Raw genomic sequence first — 18,574 nt, forward strand, 5'->3', positions numbered from 1 at the left:
CTCTCCAATTCTAGTTCTGACTGGGGTTTCCAAATCTGCCCTTTCTCAATACAAGTTGCCATAAAGTAAATATCTATTTCTTTGTAATTTTAGTCCTGATGTAGCTGGGAGCTGTGACCGTTCCATGCAGCTGAGAGACAGAGAGAGGGAGCGGATTATTAATCTCTCATACACTCTCGCTAATGAAGCATCACAGCACAGCAAGGTGCTGGCAGGTAAAAGACACACAGCCAGATACACTGCTTTCTGCTAACTTGCATCCAACCCCATCACCATGGACACACTGATCATTAAGATGCGAACTTAAACTATCCCAGGACAGGTACAGCACGGGGTTAGATACAGTTTGGGCCGTTCCCCCTCCTTTTGGGGAGCTGCCCCCTTTTTCTTTGTCCGAACGTAATTTAAGTTAGTTTACTTGGTTCGACCCGCAAGAACAAAAGACCCGGGGTTAGATACAGAGTAAAGCTCCCTCTACACTGTCCCCCATCAAACACTCCCAGGACAGGTACAGCACGGGGTTAGATACAGAGTAAAGCTCCCTCTACACTGTCCCCCCATCAAACACTCCCAGGACAGGTACAGCACGGGGTTAGATACAGAGTAAAGCTCCCTCTACACTGTCCCCCCATCAAACACTCCCAGGACAGGTACAGCACGGGGTTAGATACAGAGTAAAGCTCCCTCTACACTGTCCCCCATCAAACACTCCCAGGACAGGTACAGCACGGGGTTAGATACAGAGTAAAGCTCCCTCTACACTGTCCCCCCATCAAACACTCCCAGGACAGGTACAGCACGGGGTTAGATACAGAGTAAAGCTCCCTCTACACTGTCCCCATCAAACACTCCCAGGACAGGTACAGCACGGGGTTAGATACAGAGTAAAGCTCCCTCTACACTGTCCCCATCAAACACTCCCAGGACAGGTACAGCACGGGGTTAGATACAGAGTAAAGCTCCCACTGCACTGTACAGGTGAGGCATGTTTAAGATACTGAGGCGCTTTCGTACTGACTGGGACTGTGTTCGGGATCTGTGTTTGACACCTGGAAAATACATTATTCTAGCAGGATCATTGCAATGATGGAGGCCATTCAGCCATCCTGTCTCTGCTAGCTCTCTGAAACTCACCTAATGCTAACACCTTCACCTATTCTTCACAGCCCTCCAGAATACATCTGCAAACTTTCAAATGTCCTTCAGAAGAGGGAACCTGTCCTCCTTGTCCCTGTCTGACCTCCCTGTGAATCCAGTCTAACACTGAGTGTTCTCTGATGTGCTCTGACAATCAGCCTGTGTGCTGTTAGATGTGAGGCAGAGAGATATTGCAGTTTTGTTATAGTTCAGTGTTTGGTTTTGGATTTAACATTAATGTGATGTCTGATTTTCTTATTTTCCTTTTTAGCTAAAGCTTTAGCCGAGTTGCAGAAACAGGAGGAGCTGATGGACAATCAGGATACACAGAACGAAACCATGTCTCAATCCAGCCCACAGAAACATGGACTGGCCTTCAATTTCCAACACCACAAAGAATCAACCAATCCGTGTTCAGGATCTCACCACCAGTCACCCAATCCGTGTTCAGGATCTCACCACCAGTCACCCAATCCGTGTTCAGGATCTCACCACCAGTCAACCAATCTGTGTTCAAGATCTCACCACCAGTCAACCAATCTGTGTTCAGGATCTCACCACCAGTCAACCAATCCGTGTTCAGGGCAAAATAACCAAAGGGAAAGAACCAATCAATATTTAACAAAGGAAAACATTTCCACCAATCAAAGTTTAACACTGGAGATCGAACCAGCCAATCTCAAACTGGGGGAACAGAAGGATTCCCCCAATCCAGACTCAGCAGAGGAGATGGAGGGAATGAGTCCGACAGGAAGAGCTCTCGGTGATGTTAGATTCATTGTTATGGAAGATTAGACAAATTTAAAGCCTCCTCAGGAGTAGCTGATTGGGGAGGACCCAAAGGGGAACCAGACTGTGCCTGAAAATGGAACAGGGCCTGGGGCATTGACCAGGGGTGAGGCGAGGGGGGGGGGAGGGGGAAGGGGACTGTCCCTGACACCTCCAGACCCATCCAATCAGCAGCACGGAGACGGGGGGGGGACACTCTTCATTTGCAGATGGTCAGTTTGGGATCTGAATCCGATGACAAACACGGTCAAAGCAACATGATAGGCCAGGGTGAGTGGCCAATCAGTGACTTCACTCACCCAGTGACAGCCATGTTTAAAACTGGAAGATTTAGAGATGGGCTGAACCCAGACATTTCAACACTGTTACTAACCACTTCCTAATATTATACATCACTGACAGCATTAACACTGAGAGAATCCACCCAGGAGTTCACTGTAAAATAGAACAGTTACAGAGAAGGGGGAGCAATTCCACAATAACAGTTTGTTAATTCACAAAATTGGTTTGTGGTTCCAGGAAATTCCATTTTTAGATGTTGACGAATTGAAGTATTGGATTGGAGATTCCACCCGATCCCCATCCTCACATCCTGAGCTCCCGGTCTGGCTGTGACCCACTCCGGAATCGAGTTGATTGCTGCACTGGGTTAGCACTGACTGTCCTGCCCCCCAGACACTGCGCACTGACCTGTCAGCTGGCTGTGTGAGGGTCAGAAACCTGTAACCTGAACCCTCACACATCCCCAGCACCCCCCCTCTGCACCCTCAGTGATCCCTGGGCCCTCCATGCAGAACTAGCCAAATTCAGAACTAATTTTCACTAATCTTAATAAATTGCACTAAACTAAAACATAAAAGATACTCAGTATGTATGTATATAATCTATCTCAATAGTAATTAACAGCAAACACAGATTGAGGTGAATTAGTAAAAGTTAATTTCTCAAGACAATGATCTGCCTCCAGGAACAAAAAATATTTTAAGCAAATCCAGAGGCAGGGGCAGGGGGAGAGGATGGTTTTGATAGGGTTGGGGAGCGGGTAGCAGAGATTAAAGAGATGATGGTGAAAGGATAAAGGAGACAGCAATGGAACAAGTGTCTAGCGGAGGTGTGAGTTGTGGAGTTTAACCATTATCGACGGCTGCTGTCGGGGAAACGGGCACGGTTCTGATTTACGGGTGTGGAGAGCAGAAAGCTGGAAGGTGCTGAATCGAAAGTGAGATGCAGCTGGTGGAGTTTACAGGGAGTGAAATTAAACCAAGAGTTTGATTGTGATACAGAGGTTGGAGAATCCTGATTGAAGCAACAATGTTTAAGAGGAAGGTTTCCTGGGCTGGGACATCGCTGGCAATCCCCTTTTGCCCTTTAAGGAAGTGGAGCTCTTAAACCAGCGATGATGAAGGAACAGTGATGTATTTCTGAGTCAGACTGGAACTTGTAGCTGCTGCTGTTTCTATTTGGGTGCCCAGGAGTGTGGGTGCCTGAGCTCAGGGGGGCATTGTGAAAGGAATCGTGACAAGTTGCTGCAAAAGCATCTTGTAGATGGAGGAACTTAGAAATACCTGGCAGGGGAGTTTATATTGGAGAAATGTTTTTGTTTCAGATCATTCATTAGTGCCCAACAGCAGGTCTTTAACACATCAGACATTAGTTACAAAGGGTGGACGGGCCGGGGGCGGTGGTCAGTGGGCGAGAGGTGGTGGACGGGCCGGGGGAGGTGGTCAGTGGGCGAGAGGTGGTGGACGGGCCGGGGGAGGTGGTCAGTGGGCGAGAGGTGGTGGACGGGCCGGGGGAGGTGGTCAGTGGGCGAGAGGTGGTGGACAGGCCGGGGGAGGTTGTTGATGGGCAAAAGATGGTCAATAGGTGGGGGGAGGTGGTGGATGGGCAGCAGAGGTTGTCAATGGACGGGGGTAGATGGTGAACGGGCTGGGGAGGGGTGTTGGTGGATGGGTGGGGAGGTGGTTGGTGGGCAGAGGGAGGTGGTTGGTGGGCAGAGGGAGGTGGTTGGTGGGCAGAGGGAGGTGATGGGCAGGTCAGGAAGTTGATGAACAGGCCGGGAGAGGTGGTCAAAAAGATTTTGTACTTTATGCAGGTGGTGAGAGTCAGGTTGATGGAGATAGTTTTTTTGGATAAGGATGTGGTGCAGAACAGCAAAGAATCACATGAAGGAGTGTGAGAAAGATCGTTAGTGAATGTGATGTGATTTCTGCAGAGAAATTGTGAAGTGGTTCCACAGAGAGGAACTTCTAAACATGTGTTAATAAAGCTGCCATTATCTCTTTGGGATAGAGGTTGATAACAGAATTTGTGTTAGATGTTATGGGTTAGAGAAAGTGAAGTGGATGTGATGTACCTGGATTTCCAAAAGGCATTTGACAAGGTGCCAAACCAAAGACTGCTATATAAGATAAAAGGTGCACAGTGTTACGGGTAATGTATTGGCATGGATAGAGGATTGGTTAATTAACAGAAAGCAAAGAGTGGGGGTAAATGGGTTTTTCTGGTTGGCGATCAGTGACTAATGGTGTTCCTCAGGGATCAGTGTTGGGACTGCAATTGTTTACGATTTACATAGATGATTTAGAGTTGGGATCCAAGTGTAGTGTGTCAAAATTTACAGATAACACTAAGATGGGTGGAAGAGCAAAGTGTGCGGAGGATGCTGAAGGTCTGCAAAGGAATATGGAAAGTGTCTGAGTGGGCGAGGGTCTGGCAGATGGAGTACAATGTTGGTAAATGTGAAGTCATCCATTTTGGTAGGAATAACAGCAAAATGGACTATTATTGGTTAAAAAAAAATTGCAGCATGCTGCTATGTAGAGGGACCTGGGTGTCTTTGTGCAGGAATCTCAAGGAGTTGGTTTGCAGATGTGGCAGGTAATTAAGAAGACAAATGGAATTTTGTCCTTCATTGCGAGAGGGATGGAGTTTAAAAACAGTGAGAATATGTTGCAGCTGTATAAGGTGCTGGTGTGGCCACACCTGGAATACTGTGTACTGTTTTGGTCTCCAAAATATACTGACACTGGAGGGGATGCAGAGGAGATTCACTAGGTTGATTCTGGAGTTGAGAGGGTTGGATTATGAGGAGAGACTGAGTAGACTGGGGTTATACTCATTGGAATTCAGAAGAATGAGGGGAGATCTTATAGAAACATATATGATGATGAAGGGAATAGATTAGATAGAAGTGGAGAAGTTGTTTCCACTGGTGGGTGAAACTAGAACTAGGGGCACAGCCTCAAAATAAGAGGGAACAGATTTAGGACTGAGTTGAGGAGGAACTTCTTCACACAAAGGGTTGTGAATCTGTGGAATTCCCTGCCCAGTGAAGCAGTTGAGGCTACATCACTGAATGTTTTTAAGGCAGGGATAGATAGATTTTTGAACAGTAAAGGAATTAAGGGTTATGGTGAGGGGGCGGGTAAGTGGAGCTGAGTCCATGAAAAGATCAGCCATGATCTTATTGAATGGCGGAGCAGGCTCGAGGGGACAGATGGCCGACTCCTGCTCCTAGTTCTTATGTTCTTATTGTCCCATCACACTGAGAGAGTTTACACAACTGCTTCTCATGTGGTTGTTTCTGGACACACCAGCCTACCATTGTATAATATTCTGAGCAGTCCTTGGGCATCCCACTCCCTGAAGGAGGAGTGAGGAAGGTGGCTAGTCTTCCTGTGGTGGCGAGTCCAGCCAGGCCACCTATCCAGTTCCTTTTTCCTGTTGGGATGCACCAGGCCTCAGTCCCTCCAGACACAGAGAGACAGAAAGATGGAATGGACTCCAGTGTTGGTACTTGAGGGGAAACGCTGAGTTTTGTGATGGGCAGGTCTCTGGATTGGAGGAGATCCAACCTGAGAACAGCAAAATGGAGAACTTGAGACGGGAAAAGTCCAGTGACATCTGATTTAAAAGGTCATCCATAAGATGACACAAATCACTAAAGTGTCCTCTGCCACTGCAGGGTGGCACAGTGGTTAGCACTGCTGCCTCACAGCGCCAGGGACCCAGGTTCAATTCTGGCCTCGGGTGATTGTGTGGAGTTTGCACATTCTCCCCTTGTCTGCATGGGTTTCCTCCGGGTGCTCTGATTTCCTTCCACACTGCAAAGATATACGGGTTCGATGGACTGACCATGCTAAATTGCCCCTTAGTTTCCCCCTGACACTAACAGGGTAAATACATGAGGTTACAGGGATAGAGTGGGATTGTTGTTAGTGTAGGTTTGATGACCCACATGGTCTCCTGCACTGTAGGGATTCTATCATTGCTGAAATGCCTGAAACATCCTCTATCATTGCTGTATCTGCATTTAATGTTTTCTGTATTTGAGTTGATGGAAATTAGAACCATTCTGAACACACTGAAATCTTTACAGAGGTGAAATTATCACATTGTAACCAATCACTGAAGCAGTCTAAACTTATTGAAAGTTACTTATTTGAATCCTTAAGTTTACTCAGTCTTGTGTTAAATAAATTTGTTCTCGGGATATAGGAAACCGAAAATGTGCTATTTATTACCTATTCCCAGGTGCCAAGTAGATCATTGTTGGCCTGCATCATGCACTGCTGCAGATCTTGGGCTTGTGGCGTTGCTCAAGGTTAAGGGGAAACGGCCGAACTTTCTCTTGTACAAAATGGTCATTGCCTAGCTGGGTGCAATACTATCTGCATTAACCAGCATAACACAGATGTTATTCAAGCCCTGCTGTAGACCACCACTGCTACTTAAATATCAGGCCTTGTGGAATGGAACCGAACACTCAAATCTGACAAACACACCCAGATATTAACACTGCTTCAGTCCCTTTGACTCACTCTTGACACAGAAAGAGGTTCACATGCAATAACCCTGAAGTATGATGCTACTTTCATCTTTTGCACAAAATAAGATCCCACAAAAAGCAATGAGGTACTGAGCAGATGAGCTAACCTTTGGTGGGAATAGTTGAGGGGAAAGTATTAACTGGGGAAACTCTGCTGACAGCTTTCCCTCTACAATCCAATGATTCCTGCTGGAAAGCATCTGTGAACAGAGTGCCATTTTGCCCTCAGCATCTGGAAGTTACTGTAAGCGTGGGAGAGTGGAGAATTTAAAGAATATTAACCTTAAATGTGATTCTTAAAGTTAACACAAATTGCTGGTAATTTTTCTGGATTACAAATTGCTGGTGGAAATTGGAAAATCCTTCAGGTCTAAGGAAGGCAAAAACAAGATCCCTGAGTAGATTAGCCAGAGGATTAATTTAGGGCAGTTATTAAACCAGTTCAGACTGTTTTTCTTCAAACAGCAGAGGCAGAGACAATAAAAAACATCTGCAAGGGAATTGGACAAATGCTTGAAGTAGAAAAATGTACAGATCTGTGAGGAAAAAGCAGCATTGTGCTAAATATCGATGAGCGCTTTCAAACAGCTTGAACAGGCACAACTGGCCACCTAGCTTTCTTTGGTGCTGTATTATTCCATGATTCATTCATTAAGTTCAATAGTAAATGTCTTGGTTAAACTGTACAAATAGCAACCATCTCGACCCAAGCATGAAGAATGACTACTTGGGCAAAGTACCAACCATGTCTCAGGGTTAAAGGAACTGGGCCTCAATATTAGCCCAAAAACTGTTTTTTTTTAAGTAAAACCACAGAAAGTAGTTGAGGCTGAAACATTGTGTGATTTCAAGAAGAAATTAGATATAGTTCTTGGGACTAAAGGGATCGAGGGGTATGTGGGAATTCGATGATCGTAATAACTGGCAGAGCAGGCTCGAAGGGCCTACTCCTGATTCTAGTTTCTATTATTAGTGCCACAAGTAGGTTTACGTTAACACTGCAATGAAGTTACTGTGAAAATCCCCTTGTCGCCACACTCTGGCACCTGTACAGGTACACTGAGGGAGACTTTAGCGTGGCCAATGCACCTAATCAGCCTGTCTTTTGGACTGTGGGAGGAAACCGGAGCAGCCAGAGGAAACCCACGCAGACACAGGGAGAATGTGCAGATTCCACACACACAGTGACCCGAGCCGGGAATTGAACCCAGGTCGCTGGCACTATGAGCCAGGAGTGCTAACCACTGTGCCGCCCTGGTATCAGGTAACCTAGCACTCCTGCTACCCTACAAAGTGTTCTGCTTAACCCACCAACAGATAGCACAGCAAAGTGACAGGTATACAACACAGGGCCAATATAGGAGCCACTAGATTTAAGAGTCATTCTGAACATTTCAACAAGTGTGTTTATAAACTGCACGCAGCAATGACACAATGGTTAGCGCTGCTGCCTCGCAGCACCAGGAACCCGGGTTCAATTCCGGTCACTGTCTGTGTGGAGTTTGCACATTCTCCCCATGCCTGCGTGGGTTTCTTCCAGGTGCTCTGGTTTCCACATCTCACACACATTTTCTCCAAACATAAACAGGCTAAAATCAGCAGAGATGCACACAACATCATTGAACTTGAAACAAAGTCTCAAGATCATAAATTGTTCTCCCACAGATTAACAGGTCCTTGGAACAGACATTGTGAACTAGTTAAAGGTGAATGAATTAACTCGGTTAAATGAAAGCTGGACAAATATTTGGGATTGAATATTAGAAGGAGAAACTACTGATCAAATCTGTGCTGATACAGACTGGTTGTGAGTGGCTGAGGATTCAGCAGTTCAGCCAGGGTGTGACCTCAGGAGGAATCTGGTGTGTTCCTGACCCAGACATTCTGCTGAAACTGTCTGCTTTTGTGTTAACATGTTGAGTTATTTGCAGGAGAGGCTTTGAAGCTGACACATTAAAGACTTTCAGATCCCGAAAGGAATGATCAAACTGGCTCCAAGGGAACGACTGCTGATACTTCCTACAATTGTCCCATTTCCATCCAATAGGGAATGGAGTCACACATTAAATTTCCAATGTGTGAATGGGATCAAGGGAATTAGACTGGCTGGGCTATTGAAGGTTCTGAAGAGTAAGCAGGAGAGTGGGATTAGACTGACTGGGATATTAAACTGGGATGGGAAGTGAGCAGATCATTACAGGCATTTACTGCCCATCCCTAACCACCCTTCAGAAGGTGGAGCTGCCTTTACATTGGCTGCAGTCCATTCAACTTTTCTGCAGTGGTTTTGGACCTCTGAGCAGTTTGATAAGTGATTTCTGAGACAGCTGAGGCAGCCACAACAGCCTGAATCTTCCGAGAAGTGGCTTGTTGTATGAGGAATGGTTGAGGACTCTAGGTCTGTACTCGGAGTTTAGAAGGATGAGGGGGGATCTTATTGAAACTTACCGGATGCTGCGAGGCCTGGATAGAGTGGATGTAGAGAGGATGTTTCCACTAGTAGGAAAAACTAGAACCAGAGGGTACAACCTCAGGCTAAAGGGACGATCCTTTAAAACAGAGATGAGGAGGAATTTCTTCAGCCAGAGAGTGGGGAATCTGTGGAACTTTTTGCCGCAGAAGGCTGCAGACGGCCAGGTCATTGAGTGTCTTTAAGACAGAGATAGATAGGTTCCTGATTAATAAGGGGATCAGGGGTTATGGGGAAAAGGCAGAAGAATGAGGATGAGAAAAATATCAGCCATGATTGAATGGTGGAGCAGACTCGATGGGCCAAGTGGCCTAATTCTGCTCCTAGGTCTTATGGTCTAATCACCATCAGATTGATGCTCTGAGCAATAATTATCCCGACTCATCCCTGCTCCAAGTTTTCTCTGGGGCCTTCCCAGTCCAACTTCCCCAGAAACTAGAGCTCCAGCTCCCTCTGGGAACTCCATCAGAAAACAGCAGGGATGGGCGATGGGGGGAAATCCCCACCTTTCTACAGCATCAACTCTCCTCTGGTCAGTTTGAGTTTGAGTTTAGGGTCAGGAGGTGGGGAGATGTTAATTGGATCTGGGAGAGGTAGGTGAGGGGTTGAGTGCCTCAGGAGAGTTGTGTCAGGTTGAATGGGTAGTTGGGTTGGGTTGGAGGTAAATGGGGAGATTGGTTAATGGACATAGTCAGTTATGCAGTTACCCAGATGGTAGATGAGACTTTAATCTGTTTAACATTTTATACAGCGCAGAAGAGGCCATTTGGCCCATCGAGTCTGCACTGAATCTTGACAGAGTATCTTACCAGGTCCTCTCTGTCGTCCTATAACCAATAACCCCATACATTTCCCACGGCCAATCCATCTAACCAGCACAGTTTTCAGACTGTGGGAGGAAACTGAAGCACCCGGAGGAAACCCACGCAGACATGGGGTGAACGTGCAGACTCTGCACAGACAGTGACCCAAGCCCGGAATTGAACCCGGGTCCCTGGCGCAGTGAGGCAGCAGCACTAACCCACTGTACCAGCTGGGTAACTGTTCAGGTGCCCAGTGCCCAGAGTGTGTGACTCTGAGCGGAGTTGGATCCCCCTGTGCCTGTTCCCGGGACTGGATGGTTTAAAGCCGGAGGCGGAGTTGCTGAGGGATTTCCAGATGTTGCTGAAAACCAGCTGTGCATTGAGGAATTTGCAGAGTTTGCAGCAGCCTCTGATTCCAGGCACAATTCCCCGGGTTTAAACCCCGATGATTCATTAATGTGGATTGTGTAAACCAGGCGGGTTGTTAGTGATTAACCCCCGTCCGCTATAAAACACCCAGTCCCGGAACTGCTCCCAAACCCGGCAATGGCCACACGGTGGGGAATCTGCGGCGCCGGCAGAATCAGCCATGACTTCATGGTGGCTTTACAAACCCTCCCTCCTGAGAACCACCGGGTAGGGAGGGAGAGGGGAGGAGAGGGGAGGGGGGGAGAGGAGAGGGGAGGGGGGGAGAGGGGAGGGGGGGAGAGGGGAGGGGAGGGGGGGAGGGGGGGAGAGGGGAGGGGGGGAGGGGGGGAGAGGGGAGAGGGGAGGGGGGGAGGGGGGGAGAGGGGAGAGGGGAGGGGGGTAGGGAGAGGGGAGGGGGGGAGGGGGGGAGAGGGGAGGGGGGTAGGCAGGGAGAGGGGAGGGGGGTAGGGAGGGAGAGGGGAGGGGGGTAGGGAGAGGGGAGGGGAGGGGGAGAGAGGGGGGGGATGGGGGGAGGGACAGAGAGCGAGAGAGAAGGAAGAAGGGAGGAGAGGGATGGAGAGAGGGAGGGAGGGGGGAGGGAGGAGGAGGGGAGAGAGGTGGGGAGGGAGAGAGAGAAAGAGGGAGGAGAAGGAGAGAGGGATGGAGAAAGAGGAATAGGGAGGGGGAGGGAGGGGGAGGGAGAATTGGGGAGGGGGGGGAGTGGAAAGGACAAAGAAAAGGTTGAGATGGATCGAGCGAGTTAGAGACAAAATAAATGTTGGAATGGTAGAGAGGAGGGGGCGGATACGGGGGTGGGGGTGGGGGTGGGGGTGGGGGTGGGGGCGGATGCGGGGGTGGGGGTGGGGGCGGATGCGGGGGTGGGGGTGGGGGCGGATGCGGGGGTGGGGGTGGGGGCGGATGCGGGGGTGGGGGCGGATGCGGAGGTGGGGGTGGGGGTGGGGGTGTAGTGGGCAGGGGTTTGGGGCTGACTGGGGGGGGGAGCGGAGATTGGACGGGGGTGCAGGGGGTTGTGTGGGGCGTTGGGGTGGCTGGGGGGGGGGGTGTAGTGGGCAGGGGGTTGGGGGGGGTGTAGTGGGCAGGGGGTTGGGGGGGGTGTAGTGGGCAGGGGGTTGGGGGGGCTGTGGGGAGGGGGAGGAGGAGCGGGCAGTCCATCCCCCTGAACCCAGTTTAGAAGTGGATTCCTTCCCTTTTCCCAGGCTGTCGCCGTGGCCTCTCGGGATTCTTCCAGAGCCCGGGACTTCGCAGAGCGACATCAAATCCCCAAATCGTACGGTTCATATGAGGAGCTGGCAACTGATCCCAGTGTAGGTGAGTATTCCCATTACACCGGCCCTGGGGATACTGGCCAAGCACAAGGAGATCCCAGAAACATCCAATGTTATGACATGGGACAGTGTGACAGTAACAGGAAGGAGAGGGTGGGGGAGGGAGAGGGTGGGGGAGGGAGAGAGTGGGGGAGGGAGAGGGTGGGGGAGGGAGGTGGCAGTGTGACAGCAATGGGATATTCATTGTGTGACACTGAGTCTGATAGTAATCAGAAATACTGTGTGACAGCAACCGTCAGTCACAGTAACAATCTGATAAAATAGTCTGTGACAGTAACAGTCTTGTTGGACTAAAACCTGGTGTTGTCAGACTTTTTACTGTGTTTACACCAGTCCAACGCCGGCAAACCCACATCATGACACAGTAACAGTCTGCCAGTAATCTGTAATACAATGTGACAGTAACAATCTATCACAGTAACAGTCTGATAGTAATTAGTAATACAATGTGACAGTAACAATCTATCACAGTAACAGTCTGATAGTAATTAGTAATACAATGTGACAGTAACTGTGACATTAACAAAAACAGAAAATGCTGGAAAAACAGTAATAATCTGATAGTAATCAGTAATACTGTATGGCAGTAATAATCTGTGACACTAACAGCCTGATACTAATCTGTAATGCAGTGTGACAGTAATAGTCTGTGATAATAAGTCTGGTAACACTGTGACAGTGATAGGAACAGCATGACGAGAACTGTTTGGCAGTAATACTCTGACAATACTAACGTATTCCTCGTTTGTCAGACATTGTCTACGTGGGAATCATTAATCCTGAGCACCTAAGGGTGGCTCTGCTGATGCTGAGAGCTGGGAGAAATGTTCTGTGTGAGAAACCCATGGCCATGAACTTGCAGGAGGTTAGACAACTAGTCAGTGCAGCTCGAGACAATGACCGCTTTCTCATGGAGGTGAGTTTATTCTCTTTATTAAACAAATGCTTTTCAAACTTCAAACTGACGAGAACACAAATCGATTTGAGAACTGGAAAAGTACCCAGTGTCAGTACTGGGTACTCTGAACACAGATACAGTAGAGGGTTAGATACAGAGTAAAACATCCTGAATGTGTGTGAGAGAGTGTGCAAAATACAGCCCAATCTGGAATTAAAACAAAGCACTGGATAAGCTCAGCAGATCTGGCAACTTCTGTGGAGAGAGAAACAGTTAATGTTTCGAATCCACGTGACTTTTTCGGAGCTTATTCTTTGTTTCCAAGACAAAAAGAATCTGTAACAACCTTCAATAGGTTCACTGATGGAACATCCATTACCCTCAAGGCTAGAAAATTCCAAAGATTCACAACCTTTTCAATGAGGAGTATTTTCATCTCAGTCCTAAATGATCAGATAGTTACAGATAGTGCGACATGAACCCAAGATCCTGGTTGAGGCCGTCCTCATGTGTGCGGAACTTGGCTATCAGTTTCTGCTCAACGACTCTACGCTGTCATGTGTCGTGAAGGCCGCCTTGGAGAACGCTTACCCGAAGATTAGAGACCGAATGCCCGAGACCACTGAAGTGTTCACCTACAGGAAGGGAACAGTCTTACCTGGTGATTGTTGAGCGATGTTCGTTCATCTGTTGTTGTAGCGTCTGCATGGTCTCCCCAATCTACCATGCTTTAGGACATCCTTTCCTGCAGCGTATCAGGTAGACAATGTTGGCCGAGTCACAAGAGTATTTACCGTGTCCCTGGTGGATGGTGTTCTCACGTGAGATGATGTCATCCATGTTAACCAATCCAGACTCCCCTTTCCCTGTTAGTTAGCTAACAAATCAACCCCTACATTTACTTTCTCTGTGAAATCCTATCAAAGACCTTTTGGGAATCCAAATGCGCGACATTTACTGGTTCCCCTTTACCCACGCTGCTTGTTACATCCTCACAGAACTCAAATTTGTCAAACAAAATTTCCCTTTTGTAAAATCATCTTGAGTTCTAATCATATGATGCTTTCTAAATGAATTGTTAAGACTTTCTTAGTAAGATTCCAGTACTTGCCAATGACTGATGTCAGGTTAACTCACTCCTTTCTTGAATATATTCAAATTAAGCTTCATTTTGGTATGAGAAAAAAAGCATAACCATTTTGTACACAGTAAGATCCCATAATGAAATGTTATCCTTTTTAGTGGTGCTGCTTGAGGGGGCAGCATTGGAAATCAGGAGGATTCTCTACAATTCTTCAAGAAAAGGCTTTGAATCTGAGAGAATAAATTGGTTAATATTGAAAAGACTGCCCCTCTGACACAGCAGCACTTCCTAGGTATTGCACTGAAGGAGCAGCCTGAATGATGTCCTTTCAACAGCACTTCCAAAAACCACATCCTCTACCATCTAGGACAAGGGCAGCAGGCATATGGGAATGTCACCACATAGGAGATCTCCTCCAAGCCACACACCATCCTGATCTGGACTTATATCTTCTTTGTCACTGGGCCAAAATTCAGGAATGCCCTTCCTATCAGCACTGTGGTTGTACCTACACCACATAGACTGCAGCAGTTCAAGGTGGCTTTTCACCATCTCCTCAAGGGTAATTAGGGATGCCCGTAACAGGGTATGCAGCAGGTCTGGCACTACCTGTAGCGTCTATCTGACTCTCTCCCAAATCTGCTGAGTTTCTCCAGAATTTTTATTTCAGGTTTCTGGCATCTGCAGTATGTTGTTTTTATTTTAATGTCCAATAAATGCTGGCCTGGTCAGCAATGCCCACATTTTTTGTATTCATCATTGGATTGTGAGCATCACTGAGCAGGACAGTATTGATTGCCCATCCCTAACCCCACTAATTAATTGTAAAAAAAGGTCCTGGAGTGTGACTTGAATCTAAGACCTCCTGAGTTCTGGCTGTGACTGTGTAGCTCAATAGTTCACTAATGTGCTTGAGGGAAGGAAATCTGCCGTCCTTACCCGGTCTGGCCTACATGTGACTCCAGAGCCACAGCAATGTGGTTGACCCTCAACTGCCCTCTCAAGGGGCAACTAGAAATGGGCAATAAACGCTTAAGAAGTCTCTCAACACCAGGCTATAGTCCAACAGGTTTATTTGGCAGCACAAGCTTTCAGAGTCTCAAGCTCCTTCTTCAGGTGAGTCAGAATTGTGTTCACAAACAGGGCAAATATAGACACAAACTCAATTTACAAGATAATGGTTGGAATGTGAGTTTTTACAGGTAATAGCAGGCAGCAATGCCTATGTCCTGTGAATGAATAAAAAGGAAGTTCTAACTGTATGAGGTGCACTGGCTCTGCACTTAAACACCTTCTGCATTTTCAGGAGTACAGTAAATTCTGTTGCAAGCTGATTCTAAGAATGTGTCAGTTATGAGGAGTGAGTTTCTCTGTTACCTGATTCTGGTCTTTGTATCGACAGGGTTTATGGACCCGTTTTTTTCCCGTCTCTAACGCCATCCGGGGTTTACTGTCCCAGAATGACTTGGGGGAAATCAAAATGGTTAAAGCTGAGTTTGGGACGTGTATGCTGCAGACGCCACGCCTGGTGGAGAAAGAGCTGGGTGGAGGAGTGTTGCTTGATATTGGCTGTTACTGCCTACAGTTTGTCTGCATGGTATTCAGTGGAGAGAAACCAGAATCTGTACAAGCCACAGGATTCCTGACTGAGAAAGGCAAGTACAGAATAACATCCAGAGACAGTTAATACCCATCCTAATCTTTTCACTCCAAAACACTCAGTCTCTGCTTTTCTCCAAGATATACTCTTGATGCCAATTCCTGATGTGTATGAGTGAGCTATACAGTCCATCACCAATCTACTCCAGGTGACGGAAGGGTCCAGGGTCTTTATAACTTGGTCCTGTTGTATTTTGCAGGTGTTGATGAAGCAGTAACCATTGTACTGAAGTACTCCAGAAAACGTATGGCCCTGGTAACTGTAACCATGGCAATACAGCTTGCTAACCAGGCAATAATCAATGGGACAAAGGGGACAATCACGGTAACTTTCTCCGTCTACCCTTACCTGCTTGTCTCTCTCTTTGGATTAACCAACCGAGGGATAAATTGAAAGGGAGTTTCTTAAAGGGAAACTGCAAAGTAAATAGAACGCCAAAGAAAACTTAAAACATCAAAACAGATTAAGATTAAAGAGGTTTCTCAATGCAGACTGCTTTTCCAGAACACAACAGCAAATATAATTACAGAAGCCACCGTGTACGTGTGTACAGCACTGTGTCATTGCTTTTATTAATGGAGCCTGTGATATAATTACCCAATGACACTGGAGCTGGGAAGTTCATGCGGAATTCCTCCTCTCCTCTCCTCTCCAGGCCTCCCAGCACTTAGACCAACACCACAACATTTAACGTCCTTGCCGATAAACTTCAACTCAGTCAGTTCCACGGGGTAGTTCTGTCAGCAGCCAGACTGCAGTCATCACCAGGGCAGAATTTTCCTGTCCTGTGCCCTGTGAGAATCGGAGCAGGTGAGGGGCAGACCCCTCACCTCGGGAGGGATTTTCCGACTTTGGGGCAAGTGTAGCAAGAAAATCCCACCCCCAATTGTCATGTGGTGATCCCACAGAATATTTCAGGTGGCACACATCACCACTCTGTCTCGTCACTGGCTATTGATTGTCAGACTAATGCTGACCATGCATTGGAGGATGAAATAAGATCATAAGAGATAGGAGGAGAATTAGGCCACTCGGCCCATTGACTCTGCACCACCATTCAATCATGCCTGATTTTTTTTTCTCTCATTGCCATTCTCCCGCCTTTTCCCTGTAACTCCTCATTAACCAAGAACCTATCTATCGCTGTCTTAAACACAATGATCTGGCCTGCATCCACGGCCTTCTGCGGCAGAGTTCCACAGATTCACCACTCTCTAGCTGAAGAAATTCCTCATGTTTTAAAGGATTGTCTCTTTAGCCTGCGGTTGTGCCCTCTGGTTCTAGTTTTTCCTACTAATGGAAACATCCTCTCCACATCCACTCTCTCCAATCCTCGCAATATCCTGTAAGTGTCAATAAGATTCCCCCCTTATCCTTCTAAACTCCGAGTAAAAGTCAGTCTGAAAGAATGTTGTTTTCTATTGTGACACATTTGATTTCTTTAAGGTTCCAGGTTTTATGTGGTGTCCCACAAGTCTGGTGGTAAACGGGAAGAGGCAGGAGTTCCCGCTGCCAGCTCCACCCCAGCCCCTCAACTTCACTAACAGTACAGGCCTGTGCTACGAAGCTGAGCGAGTGCGACAATGTCTTCAGAAAGGTAACTGCCCTCCTGTTACACAGGATCCCACTAGATAGACCACAATTTATTAATGCTTTCTGAACAGGGCAGAGAACGGTTCACTGTATACTTGGCAGAATATGGAGTTTGGAGGAGGACAGAGTGGTGGGCTTTTGTTATAGTCACAGCTCTGCTGAACTACCAGATCAGGGAGTGAATCATTCCCACGTGGCTGTTATTTTTATTCATTCTTGGGATATGGGCGTTGCTGGCCAGCCAGCATTTATTGCCCAAAAGCAGGGGACTCAACCACATTACTGTGGCTCTGGAGTCACAAGTGCCCAAACCAGGTAAGGACAGCAGATTTCCTTCCCTGAAGGACATTACTGAACCAGATGGTTTTTCCCCCACAATCGACAATGGTTTCAGTCATCAGTAGCTTTTTAATTCCAGATTTTTTTCTTTTGGAATTCAAATTCCACCATCTGCACTGATGGGATTCGAACCCAGGTCCCCAGGACATTAGCTGAGTTTCTGGATTAATAGTCTAGCAATAATACCATTAGGCCATCGCCTCCCCTACTGACCCACCGGACTGGAAAATTTAGTAGTTGTGAGTGGCTGCACTGAGATTTGAGCCACTGGAACTCAGACAGGAGCCTCATGCTTCCTAACCTGGTGTGTTTTTATTGCAGGGCTGAAGGAATGCCCCGATCTGCCGCTGGCTGAGAGTGAGCTGATAATGAGTATTTTAGATGAGGCACGAAGGCAGGTGGGAGTGGTATACGACCAAGACACTGCCGGAGGCAGACAGGCTTCTGATAATCACTGAAAGACACTGCCTGATTCTTCCACCACTGCTCAATGATATTGAATTGATAGCACTGCTTGGCTCTCGCCTGTCACTGCTACACAAACTCCTGCAAGCCAACCAGTGACCTATACCCCCATTAAAGTGAATCATCACCAAATACTGTACAACACCGGTGCCAGTTTTACTGAAACTTATCACTGGCCAAAGCCTAATAAAACTGAAGTGGGAACAAGAACGGTATAAGTTTTCCCTTACCCACAGTGAGCAGCAACTGTTCTACCCCATCCACTCAGTCTCAGACATGAAGGGACAGCTAACAGGTTTCCACTCAGACAAGCTTGATCAATGACTGAGTGTTAACGATCCCATCTCCAGTAAACTGGGCAAACCAATCCCCCGCGTTGACAGTGGGGAAGTTGCTGGGTGAGCTGAGAGGTCACTCTGCCAGTGTCACTGTTGCCTAGACAGGTGCACCAGCTGACTGGCACAACAAGATCCCAGAAAGAGAAAACTAGCTATTCAGCTCCATGCCACACCTGATTTAACATAGTGCTCAAATTATACAGTTACCACAGTGCCAATCACCAGAAGCCAGTAACGTTGTGATACTCAAGCTCCATCATGCAGGGATTTATTTGGAGCTATCGAGATGTGTGGCACATCTTCCCAGCCTCAGATTTTCAACTGGACCACGCCTAGACCAAATTGAATTTATTACAAAATAAAATCTGGTGCAAACCTCAGTATACCGTGCTGATTTAATACAAACACCTCAG

At 47.3% G+C, this 18,574-nt stretch overlaps 2 protein-coding genes across 2 annotated transcripts in view; both read left to right on the forward strand.

Annotated features, from left to right (window-relative positions):
* LOC145339904 (pleckstrin homology domain-containing family A member 7-like) overlaps window positions 1–1,959 on the forward strand; it is a 35,101-nt gene extending 33,142 nt beyond the window's left edge. The window contains 2 exon segments of the mRNA XM_080184444.1: window positions 94–215; window positions 1,409–1,959. Coding sequence (XP_080040570.1) covers window positions 94–215; window positions 1,409–1,959 — 673 coding nt within the window.
* An 8,617-nt stretch (window positions 1,960–10,576) lies between these two features.
* On the forward strand, window positions 10,577–18,541 carry LOC145339906 (trans-1,2-dihydrobenzene-1,2-diol dehydrogenase-like). Its single transcript, XM_080184446.1, has 7 exons — window positions 10,577–10,666; window positions 11,656–11,767; window positions 12,537–12,700; window positions 15,169–15,421; window positions 15,626–15,750; window positions 16,873–17,023; window positions 17,680–18,541. Exons 1-7 carry the CDS (start codon window positions 10,577–10,579, stop codon window positions 17,814–17,816), a joined length of 1,032 nt encoding a protein of 343 aa, XP_080040572.1. The 3' UTR covers window positions 17,817–18,541.
* The last annotated feature ends 33 nt before the right edge of the window (window positions 18,542–18,574 follow it).

This window comes from Carcharhinus amblyrhynchos, unplaced genomic scaffold, assembly GCF_965287045.1.
Source record: "Carcharhinus amblyrhynchos unplaced genomic scaffold, sCarAmb.v2.hapA scaffold_733, whole genome shotgun sequence".
Classification (NCBI taxonomy): Eukaryota; Metazoa; Chordata; class Chondrichthyes; order Carcharhiniformes; family Carcharhinidae; genus Carcharhinus; species Carcharhinus amblyrhynchos.

What these genes read in the sequence shown, in the direction of transcription:
- LOC145339906 (XM_080184446.1), top strand. Translation starts at nt 10,577, where the DNA reads ATGGCCACACGGTGGGGAATCTGCGGCGCCGGCAGAATCAGCCATGAC. An exon ending in TCCCTCCTGAGAACCACCGG is followed by an intron (nt 10,667 to 11,655) that starts GTAGGGAGGGAG and finishes CCCTTTTCCCAG; the next exon opens with GCTGTCGCCGTGGCCTCTCG. An exon ending in ATGACCGCTTTCTCATGGAG is followed by an intron (nt 12,701 to 15,168) that starts GTGAGTTTATTC and finishes TTGTATCGACAG; the next exon opens with GGTTTATGGACCCGTTTTTT.